Source organism: Triturus cristatus, chromosome 4_1 (genome assembly GCF_964204655.1).
Source record: "Triturus cristatus chromosome 4_1, aTriCri1.1, whole genome shotgun sequence".
In the NCBI taxonomy this organism is placed as follows: domain Eukaryota; kingdom Metazoa; phylum Chordata; class Amphibia; order Caudata; family Salamandridae; genus Triturus; species Triturus cristatus.
Genome location: NC_140585.1, coordinates 740,583,580 through 740,595,927, shown reverse-complemented (window position 1 = coordinate 740,595,927; position 12,348 = coordinate 740,583,580). Strand labels below are relative to the sequence as shown.

The window sequence follows — 12,348 nt, the reverse complement described above, 5'->3', positions numbered from 1 at the left end:
ATAGCCGGCGATAATATTTCTATCGCTATGTACGGCCAGCGATAATTATCGCTGGCCGTTGAAAATACGCCCCTTGGTGTCTAAAACATTTTGCGGGATCAATGTTTTTCCATTTAATACAAACTCCCTTGTTAAGACCATCCTGTAAAATGATGCAACTTTCAATCTTTTTGTTACTTAAATGTCTGTCAAAGCTCAGTGACAGAGGGTTATGCATGAGTCTAACACATGGCGTGCAATTACTGGTGAAAATGGAATAAAATCAAGAGAGCTTCCCCTGCCTTTACCTATAAATGTCAGTGGGTGTGCCACTCCCCCTTTAAAGAAATCTGATGAAAAATAGAGGTAATGTTCAACAATGTTTTGGCTGAGGGCCTCCCATGAGATGTGTGTAAAAATGTGTAGCATTCTCTCTTTGCCGGTTAATGACACCGCAAAACCGCATATGCGGTCTTCGCTTAGCGGACATCTAGAGATGTTGAAATCGCCCACCCTGAATATATGGCTGCTTGATCTCAGCTACTTTGAACAATATATGTGATAAAAGAATCCAAATCTGCTATTGTATTAACGGGTTTTGTTTTTCAAATTGTTAAATTAAAATTATTTAGCAAAATATCAAAAGAACATGCCAAAGGCAAACATAAACTTTGTAAACAAGGAGTGCACAATAGTACTTCAACTTTGATGTTTAAACATTTAACCAAAATCAGTAATGTAAGGCCCCCCCTTCAGTCTGCCTGATGTAGAGGGCAATACTGGGGTACAAAATGATTGAAATCAATCAATCAATCTTTCTTCGTTCGGCCGAAGCCACAAAAGAAACATAAAAATGAATACGGACAGAAAATATATCCATGTAAAAAAATCGCAACAAGCCCAAAATGTCATCTTAAACAATATGTACAGCATGCTAACATCATAAGCATATTAATTCAAAATGTTTCCTTATATTGAAAGCCATTCTTACAAAGTTTAAAATAGCAATGCAGATCTTTTTTGAACCAAGGTGCTGCAAAAACGCAAGCCCCTCCTTGTACTGTCTCAAATTGGTGCTATGCAACACAGGGACCTAGAAAATGGACCGGGTGCTGAATACAAAATGCAAAACAGGATAAGGTGAGTTGTGATTTGCTTAGTGGTGTTATCACAGTGGCAAAGAGGTAAGATGTGCTGCCAATGGCCTTGCAGAGGAAAGGCCATATTTAAGTGCAATCTGCCTAATCTACAAAGGCTAGGATAAAAATGTCCAGAAGGATTCTGAAACCATACTAAATAGGGCTCCAACTTCCTGGCTGTTGACACCTGTGCATATCTTCCTATATACTCCTTTGGCTCGGCCTTCTCCAATCGCTTATTCAAACAGAAATCTAGGAACCACTGCATGACTCCTTTTTATGGTGCAGCATGATCTTAATTGGGTAAAGATCTATAAGACCTAGTATCTGAAAAGTTTTCCTCAAATACGGGAGCAAAAGAATCTTATCTGCCCTATCAAGGGACATGCAGTCGGGAATGTAGGTTCTTATGAGACCCGCCTCTAGGAATCCCCTACTCCAGATCCAGAGTAATAAGGGGTCACGCCCAATTTGATCCTCCATATACGAGCGCCTCATGACATATCAAAGTGGCAGTTCCACCAGCAGCTGATTGAAATCCATCTAAATGAATGGGTGTAGCCTACGTTTCGTGGCAACATAACACATCCAAGTCAGTTATGGTTCGCAATAGGTTCTCAATACCCTAACCCTTGTGTTATCAAAGACATTGTGCAAACAGCAAGGTTATTAAATGACAGTCTGTGAAGTCATACTGAAATCTACAAAGATTTAGGGCCAAATTACGAGTTTGGCAGTCCATTGGACTGCCAAACACGCAGTGGAGGTGCGGTGGCGGTCAGGGTTACAAATATGGCGGTCGAACCGCCATAGGAACGCTGCAACTGCCAGGGATCCACGATCCCTTGTGGTGCCACGACGGTCAGAGGCTTCAATATGCTTGGTGGTGCCGTTGCGGCACCACCAAGCATATTTGGAGTTTTCTCACTGCCACAGTTTTCATGGCAGTGAGGCTGCCATTAAAAGTGTGGTGGTGAGTGAACAAAGGGGGCCCTACTGGGCCTTCTGTTGCCACAGGGCCATGGGATGCATTCAGGGGGTATGCCGTGTACTCCCCTGTCTTCATACACCCCCTTTCCTGCACGGCATAGACTCTACAGTCCATGCCATGCAGGAACGGGCTTTGGTGCTCCGATTGCAGTGCCTTTCTAATAGGCACCACCATGGGAACACCAAAGAACTGGCCGCAAGACCATGAGGTAACTGTTGTAATCTCCTACTTGGTACGTCCCTCTCCCCCCCCCTCTAACAGTAACTTGCAATCTGGCGGGCAGCAGGCGGTGAGGTTTGGAAGTGTGGGTGCGGCACAGTGGCATGGCGGCCCGCTCCCACACTGCAAAACTCATAATCAGACCCTTAGTTTGCAAGTAGATGACAGGATCAGTATGGATCAGGAGAGGAATGCTGTATGAACATGAGACATCAGGCTCACTGTGAAGATACAACTGGATTTGCAAACAAGTATTCCATGCTATCCCTTCCCTGAATTAACACTACACCTCCATAAGGGGAATTCTTGCTTTAGAGCCGCACTGTGTCACTTGATGCCAGTAGAAGGCGATGCCCATACTAGCGCTAAAGGAAATGCTGGGCAGTAATTCCTCACCCTATGAAGGAAACAGGGCAGGACACTGTACCCGTGCACTCTAAAGGTATTTCCAGCAGGATCCAGTTACAGTAGAGGTTTGAGGGGCATGCCGCACATCACCAGAGAAATACCGCAAAAGTGTTACAAGTGTGCCTGGGACATGTGAAATTGCATACTGGTGGGCATATCTCACATGAGAGGCATTCATGGCTGTGGCCCATGTGTCCCTTCCCACTACAAATGACAGCTTACAAGCCCCGTCTGTGCTGCAAGATGGCTGTATGATAAAAGATCAGCAGCGGCTCCAGCAGCGGTAAGGGCAAAGGAGTGTTGCCCCACTGTAGTTCAGAAACAAAATGATAATAAAACAATTTTTTGATCATTTTATTTTTCACTGACTTGAGACAGCAGCACTATAAGTGTGCATGTCGGTTTTGCCATCCATCTTAGGACGGCCAAACCGACACATGCACTTAGATTTCTCCAACCCAGCTGTATTGTGCAGCCAGTTGGAGAAACGGCACAGTTTCGTAGTCCCTTAGTGAGCGCCTAATCAGGCCTCTCAGACCAATCCTGTTGCTGCTCTCATAGCATGAGAGCTGCATCTGGATATGTTGTGGAGTCTGGGAGCCTGTGCTGGCCCTTGGACATCTGGTGCTGCTCTCATAGCATGAGAGCTGCATCTGGATTGGTTGGGGAGTCTGGGAGCCTGTGCTGGCCCTTGGACATCTTCCATGAAGAGAGGAGCACCGAGGCGGCCTTGGGCAACAGGTAATTAGTTATTTGTGTCCTGCACAACCACTTTCTTTTGGCACAATCCACCTGTGTACAACAGAGGACGGGCTGCTTGGCCATCCAAAGTTTATCCTGTTTTTTCTTAGCAATGATGAGGTGTGCATAGCTACCTCTTGAAGTCCAACACCTATGCTGAAGAGTACAGGGAAAATCTAACCTTTTACAAAATGCCTTGAAGATGGACTTGATAGACAGTGTATAAAAGCAATGGCAAAGCGTTTAAACCAAGGCCTGTAGAGATCTGACCTATAGCCCTCTCTCCATACTTCTTCTCAATGTACATTTTAAAGTAGTCATGACATGAGGTGTCCCTGCACCATGAAGCTGTCTGTAGTGAGAATGTACTGATGCTACAGGAGTACCAGAGCTGAATATGAAGTAGTTTTATTTATGCAGAAACGTATGACAAGAAAACAACTGGCACGTATCACATCTCTAGTGCCACTGGGCTAAGTAAATTTCAAATAAATACTAATACATTTTAAATGATAGTGAATACAACAGAGACATAAAAACAATTCATCATGTTAAACTCATTTGCTACAAAGGTGAACTTACCCAGGCAGTCTGCTCCCCAATAGCCTGGACAGCAGTGAGGCATTAGAAATTCTTTCCAGCAGATATGCTGACATCCAGGTAGATGTATTGAGTATGTCTTCAGATCAAAGGAGTACCTTGCAATACAATATTGAGGTAAAATAGTTATGATGGTAGGCATTAAAGGTTTTGTGAGCTAGTATTAATTTGGGCCAGCTAATATCACACTTAACAGTACAATGGCACAAATGGGGCGGCAGATATCAAACTTAATAGAAAAACAGCAGAATGGGGCAAGAGGCAGCTAAAATCAGACAACATTAGAATGGCACAAAAGGGGTGGCAGATATCAGACTTAATAGAAAAACAGCACAAGAGGCATCAAATATCAGACTTAATAGAAAAATAGCCCAAGAGGTGTCAAATATCAGACTCCACAGTAGAACAGCACAAGAGGCAGCAAATATCATATCAGACTCCACAGTAGAATAACACCAGAGTTAGCAAATATCAGACTCAACAGTAGAACAGCACAAGAGGCAGCAAATATCAGACTCAACAGTAAAACAGTACAAGAGGCAACAAATATCAGACTCAACAGTAGAATAGCACAAGAGGCAGCAAATATCACACTCAACAGTAGAACAGCACAAGAGGGAGCAAATATCAGACTCAACAGTAGAACAGCACAAGAGGCAGCAAATATCAGACTCAACAGTAGAACAGCACAAGAGGCGTCAAATGTCAGAATCAACAGTAGAACAGCAGAAGAGGCATCAAATATCAGACTCAACAGTAGAACAGCACAAGAGGCAACAAATATCAGACTCAACAGTAAAACAGTACAAGAGGCAGCAAATATCAGACTCAACAATAGAACAGCACAAGAGGCGTCAAATATCAGACTCAACAGTACAACAGCACAAGAGGCGTCAAATATCAGAATCAACAGTAGAACAGCACAAGAGGCAGCAAATATCAGACTCAACAGTAGAACTGCACAAGAGGCGTCAAATATCACGTTGAACAGGAGAACGGCTCAAGAGGTGCCAAATATTAGACTCAGTAGAGGCAGCATATATGAGACTAAACAGTAAAATACTACAAGAGAAGGCAAATATCCAATTCACCAGTAGAAATGCTAAAGAGGCAGCAAATGTTTGCCTCAACATTAGGACTCCACAAGAGGAGGAAAATATCCAACCAAACTGGAGAGCAGCTCATGAGGGCCAAATATCCGACTCAGAATTTGGGGGCCCTTCAACCGAACCCATCCTTTCAGCCTACAAAGCAATGATTGCCCTATTACTGCTATATGGAGCAGAGGTGCTAATTCTAGAATCAAGGAAAGATTGGGGGAATTTGGAGCGTAAATGTCTTACAACACTTTAGGGACTCCCCAATACTATGCTTCAAGAGGTAAGAATGGAAACTAAGTTGAATTCTTGAAACTCTATTGCATCTTCTCCGAATCTTTGATTTTGGCAAAAACAAATAGCATCCTGAAAAATAAAAGTGTCAATGCTGTGTGCAAAAGAAATCTTTAATAGCGAGAGAGCATGGGCAGGACAAGTAAGGGAACTCTTGCAAATAGTTTCACAATATTTCAATAGTCAGGATTTCAAATGCGATGCCCCTCTATGAATATGAAAAAGAGAATTAAAGGAAAGATGAGCCTTGGCGTCAATGAGAGATTTGGATCACATAAGTTCTAAGAACTCCACCTTCCTCCTTAGAGGCTAATGTACAAATGCTATTTCATTTCCCTACCGATCCAATATACCGAACCCCGCAATACGGTTGGCAGTTTTAAAATTTTGCGAAGGGCAGAACCGGGCTTTTGCACTGGCAAGGAGAAAGTCAAATATTCAAGATGCTAACAGGATCTGCGACTGTGGTTTAGACATGTGTGGTTCTCAAGTACATGTATTGATGAACTGTTAATTCTTTTTGTATTTTAAAAAATTGTTTTTAAAAAACTATTTTTAAATAGCATGCGGTTGTGGGATAGGATGGATGCTATACAACTTGTATTTACCATGCAATTATTTTGATGGAAACTGTGCTGCGGTTTTTATAGTTTTTAAATATGGTAGAAGGGTCTGATATACATTTCTAAGATTGTTTAAACAAATGTGTTCACAGTACAATTTAACAAACCATAGGGTTTAAATAAATATATTTTTACTCTTACTAATGTGCGTGTGACTCAACTTTAGAATGTCACAAGCGGCAGCAGATATCTGAATCTACTTTAGAACTCCCAAGAGGTGGAAAATGTTTGAATAAAGTTTAGTATTCCACAAGAGAAAGCAAATATCTGACTTGGTAGAAGGACGGTACATAGTCTACAAATATCTGGCCATCCATACGCACATTCTGATGCTCCTTCCCCAGGCCCATCTGTTTCAGGTAATGAGGAAATCTTGCTGTCACTTGAATACTGCGCATATTGTTTTAGCAAGAGTCGCTCCTGGTAAATAGAATGCTTTCTTTCTTTTCTGTCATTTCATTCCTCGTGCTTGCTCTCCTATGAATAGGCATGTTTTTGGACCCCCTCCTAAGTATATTTTCTGATGGTGGAGCATAATGCATTAACTCTCCCTCTGGCTTGTCGTGATTCCTAGCTCCAAACCGATGAGTTTTTATCATTATATTATTATATTTCCCCCAGCGGCTTCAAGTAGCTGTTATGACGTATGTCAGGGCCCCATTTCGAGATGTGACTATATCATATTCCTCATTTGTGGTAATAATCTGTAACATATAAGAGTTTTCATGCAAAACATTTTAATTAATCCTTTATATTTACAATTATCCTTTTCCAACCGAGCTGATAATCTTTCAATTCGCAACAGGAAGTGTAATGTTTAGTCTACCCGCCAGGATTTGAATCTGAAACTTGCATTCAGACCACAGCAACGAGAATTTAGTTGAAAGAGCTCTTTTAGCGGCTCGTCACCTAATGAGAAGCTCACAGGGCATACTTATCATCTCTCAGCTTCTAAAAGATCAGTAGTGTGCGCATCTTAGAGCATGACTGCAAAGGCTACTTTTATTTAAGGTATTAACATGTCTGTTGCTTGGCGTGTGTGAAAGAGTTTTCATTTGCTAGAAAAATCATGATTAATTTAGGCATGTTTCAGGTATCATGACCAGGTCTCATTGACAATCATTCATAAATTGTTGCAGGAAAGCGCGTGTTTTTTTGGGAGTACAAGCAGTAAACGTGCATGTTTTTCTCTATTATAGAAAATCAGCAGAAATACAGCCTCAGCCCTTGTCTGCCCAATACAAATGTATAACAATTTGTTCTTCTCTTTGGAGGGAAGAGTGTTCGTCTGTTGCAAGTTTTAAGTTACTTAGCCGGGCTCTGCTGTAGCTGAACTAGCTATTTTATTCCTGTATATCAGAACTCTGATTTTATTTTCTTAATTAAACGTGTACAGCTTTAACCAATAAACTGCTTTAGGAAGTAGGAGTTACTAGGGGTGTTGTACCAAATAATAGATTTATTAGCTGCCATGAATGAAACTTTTTTAATCCAACCCTTCTATGTATTGTCATGATTTGAAAATCCATGTGCCTTCTGTCACAAAACATTTAAAAAGTTATTTTAAAGCGGACCCAGTGATCTTTTGGCCTTTTTTCGGATACAGAATCCATGTCAATCTATTTTTCACATTTTTTAGATATTTATAATTATGCTATTTCTTCTTATTTATTATTTAATCTTTTTTTTATTTCTGTGATACTATTTTTTTAATAAACTCACAAGGTTATTAACTTTAGAATTTTGACTTGTACAGGGTTTATGAATAACATTGGATTGGGTCTTTGAGAGACTCAGACAACCCTATTCCTGTCTAATCTTAATCACTTATTAAAGCGTCAACAGTTTTTCGTGGCCTGTGCAGGGAATGCGTTAGTAAATTAAGCTAATTACCATTATTTCATTAGGCTAAAAATTGGAAAAGTTTGGTTCTCCAAAACCTTGGAGAATCATGGAAATCTTTGACGTATTGCCAGTGCACATGTAGATGTTGTCCGGAAATTTGATTTGGTGAGTAATAATAGGGTTTTGAGCAGTGTGTTTTGTGATGTGCATTGTGATTTGGTGATTGCATCAGTGGTGTGCTTTGGTAGGTGTTATAGAATAAAGGGGCATATTAGCAACGGCCAGCGATAATTATCACTGGCCGTTCTGTGCGTGAGAATTGTTATTGCCGGCTATTGCAGATAATTATCGCCATGCTAGCGCTGTATTAACAACGCATAGCGCAATGGCGATAATTATTCCTGCGATAGCGTTGTTTTCCATGGAACATCGCCGGAAAACCAGCGATGTTCCATGGAAAATGGCGATAACCTTGCTGATATGACCCTGTGGTCGTATCAGCACAATACTCCTCCAATATAAAGTATACGTAAAAACTAACGTCTGCAGAAATGCCTGGGCCTCCTTGTAAATATCGCAATGTGCACATCAGCGATATTTACAAGGCTGTTGTGCCAAGTGACGCCCACTTTGCATCTCATTAGAGATGCAAAGGGAGGCGTCAGGTAAAAGGGTGCTAACATGCGCTAATGCATGTTATCACGCTCTTGTTAATAGGGCGAAAACATTATCTCCGCTTTTTTGGCTTTTAAAGACAAAAAAGCAGAGATAAGGCCCTTGAAAATATGCCCCATAGTCAGTTGATAATAGTGTATTATTAAATATTATTGATGTTTTATTTGTCTTGACGTATATTTTCTGTAAAGATTCTCAAACTTGAGAAAGATTTAAAGGTAGCACTCCAGTTTAAAAATAATTTGAAGTTATGAGATCGTCAATAGTCTAGCTGTGAATAAGTACTATTAGTGATGTGGTGTTTATTATGTGCATGAGGGTAAGCTATACTGATTACAGGTTAGGTTATTGCTTGCCAATCAATAAGGGAAAAGAAGTCCAAGTAGAAGGTATTTCAAATAAACAGGCGACTAATACGTTTTCAACAAATGTTCCTGTTCAAAGAGGTTCAGCTATAAATAAGCATGAACTTTTAATGAATGAAACACGTCTAGTAAATCTAAGAGGTTGTGATCTGTTATAGAAGTTGAATTGTGACATTTATTGCACACCTGATGGTGTTTGCATTCACACAAAAGATCCAGATGTTGATTTCAAAATGAAATCGAGAAAAACACAATTTGACCTTAACTACAGATTTTAGATTTACATTTAAAACAGAAGTTTGAGATTTTACAGGAAAAGAGACTGGGCTGATCAAAAGTGCAAAACCAGCGCAAATTACAATAAACCAAATGTAGTGCTTCCACACATTCACCAATGTAAACGTACTTGTGAAGCTGGAGAAGCGATAGCACCTGTGGTTGAAAAGACACTGCTTCAAGGCATTTTAAAAGAGATTTTCGGAAGCCCATGTAACTTATCTATTTTGGGCTTGTGCAAATCTAATGGGGAATGGAAGATAGTCCAAGGTTTAAAAAAGATAGTAGTTCCATTTTCTACTGAATAGAGCAGTAATTTTGTTTCAAGTTCTAGTAGATGCAGGATAGTTCACGGTTATGGATTTGGGCTGAGCATTTTTCACCATTCCTCTTCATGAGGGTAGTCAATATCTTTTTACCTTTACATTTCAAAATAGAGCCCTGGTTTGAGCTAGGTTCCCACAAGGTTATATAGAAAGTCCTTCAATTTTCCCCCAAATACTCAAGGAAGATCTAGAATCTTTACAATTGCCTTGTGACTCAGTATTAGTCCAATACATTGATGATTTGTTAGTTGCAGCAAAAACAAAGGATGGCTCCAAGCTGAACACAATTGCATTATTGAATCAATTGGCCGAAAATGGGCATAAGAATTTTCCTACAAAGATGCCATATTGTCAGAAAGAAATTATTTATCTGGGACATTAAATTCAGAAGAGAATGAGGAAGGTGCTCAAAGAGAGCATCTCTGCGAATTTGAGACTGAACTCACCAACAACGCACAGAGAGATAAAAATGATTCTTGGCCTGGTTGAAGACTGTTGCCAGTCAATTCCAAACTTTTCATTGGTTGCAAAGCCTCTACAAAAAATTGACACACAATGATGTCTCTGATACACTGCTTCAGGAAGAATAATGTATGCAAACTTTCCTGGAGCTGAGACACTCATTGTGTAACGAATCTGCTTTAGGAATGCCTGACTATGAGAAAGGTTTTCATTTATTCTGTCATGAAAAAGAAGTGTGCTCACTTTCTGTACTCGGACAACAGCATGTCAAGAGACCAATTGCATATTTGTTGCCCCACTAGACCCAGTTACTGCAGCTCTGACTGGACGTAAGTATGACAAATATAGCATATAGCAATTGTACAAAGTGAAACTATAGTCATGGGTTACACACTTATAGTGTTAGTGCTTCGTTCAATGGAGACACTAGTAACTCAACTAAGGACACCGCATTTAAACAATAGCAGATTGATTAAGTATGAGCAAGTGATCCTGGCAACTGTAAATATTGCTGTTAAAAGGTGTGAGATTTAGAATCCTGCTATATTTTTTAACTTTGCCAAGAGATTAAAGTAATGAAAAAATAAATTAGCTTCAGCATCCCTCCATTGATGTAATAGAATAGTGCTCTAAACCAAGACAAGATATTCAAGATGAACCATTAGAGTTAGCTGATATGTTTTTATTTGAGGGTGGCTCATTTTTTAGATATGGCTATGAAAGTTTAAGATCAGCATATGTTGTTTACACATTAATGTACATTGTGGAGGCATCATGCTTGCGTAATGTAACTCAGGGCAAGTATCTGAATTGATTGCCATTACTAGAACGTGCTGTAACACTCATGAATTGAGTGTTACAATCTATACTGATCGTCAGTATTCTTTTGGAGTGGTGAATGAATTTGGCCAATTGTGGTCACAGGTGTTTCATGATTTGGTTGGGACTCCAATTTGTAATGGGTTACACATTCCTGATTTATTACGTACATTGAATTTGCCGAATTAGCAGTTGTCAAATGTGCTGCACTCAGAGCTGGAACTGACATGAATACATTGGGTAATATATTCTCTGATCAGGTCGCTAAATATGGTGCACTTATGTTTGCAACACTGACAGATCAAACAAATGAGAATTCAGAAATAGTTTTTGAAAATGTAAATCATTTTCCATCATTGTCAAATGAATCAAAAGATGAGCTAAAAGACATACAGATAGAAATGTAAGTTAATGAACAGAAACCACGGGTAAAAGCAGGATGCAAGGAAGACGAAGATGGACTATGTAGATGTCCTGATAAATGGTTTGTCTGGCTGGATTTACTTCTTCTACAAATGACAAGATTAATGCATGGAGCTACACATGTAGGACGCGACGGGAAGGTAAATAGTTTCAAAACGTATTGGTTTAATCCTCATTTTTAAAATATTCCATATGCTTGTACCAAAGATGCACAGTATACTAACAAAACACATAGGTAAAACGACCAGTCTGTAGAGGAGTGATATAGGGAAAACACCAGGTCTTTTTTTTCTAGACGGAAGGTTGATTTTGTAGAGATGCCATCCTGCATTGGGTTGAAGCATACCTCAATGATTGTTTGCTTATTTAGATACTGGATTGAGGCATATCCAACAAGAAGATGTGGTACACTGACAGTTATCAAATTGCTATTGAGGGAGCTGATCTCAAGGTATGGATTGCCAACTTCTGTTGAGACAGACAAGGGTGCACCTTTTAAAAATTAAAAAGGGATCTTGTTCACTCATAAGAACTGTGGCAATGAGTTCCATTGTATTTATCATCCAGAAGCATTGGGGGAACATGTCAACATTAGCCAAGGTGTGTGATATTATAAAATCTCTAACGCACTTGGTTACTTCGGAATGGAATGTCCCCTTGCTAGTATGTCGGGCTGCTATGACTACACGGGTTACAACTGCTTTTTTTTATTTTTTCCTAAAAAAGCCAGTTTTGATTTTCTTTCAGGAATTCAGTTCTCAATTTTCCTGTCTTAAGTCAGGGAGTATGGAATTCCACAGTTGGGAAGCCACCAGGATGACACAGCAGCCCCCTAACCAAGCTTTTTTCACCCTTAGCACCGTCGCTAGCCTAGCTTCAAGATGACCTGAGGCACAGATATGGACTGTAAGGCTTGTTCAGAGTATGAAGATAACTTCAAAATTCTGTGGCAGAAAGAAAGGGCTTTGAATGCAACTCTTTTTATGATTGGGAGCCAGTGTAGTTGTAAAAGCGCTGGCTTCAAGGAGGAGTGTCGAGGGATATTCAGAAGCAGCCGGGCTGCTGT

The 12,348-nt window shown here is 40.1% G+C and overlaps 1 protein-coding gene across 1 annotated transcript in view; it reads right to left on the bottom strand.

The window, feature by feature from the left end:
* Positions 1-12,348, bottom strand: part of LOC146855445 (stabilin-2-like) — a 1,201,024-nt gene that overhangs the window by 1,158,468 nt on the left and 30,208 nt on the right. The window contains 1 exon segment of the mRNA XM_085653243.1: positions 4,060-4,175. Coding sequence (XP_085509369.1) covers positions 4,060-4,175 — 116 coding nt within the window.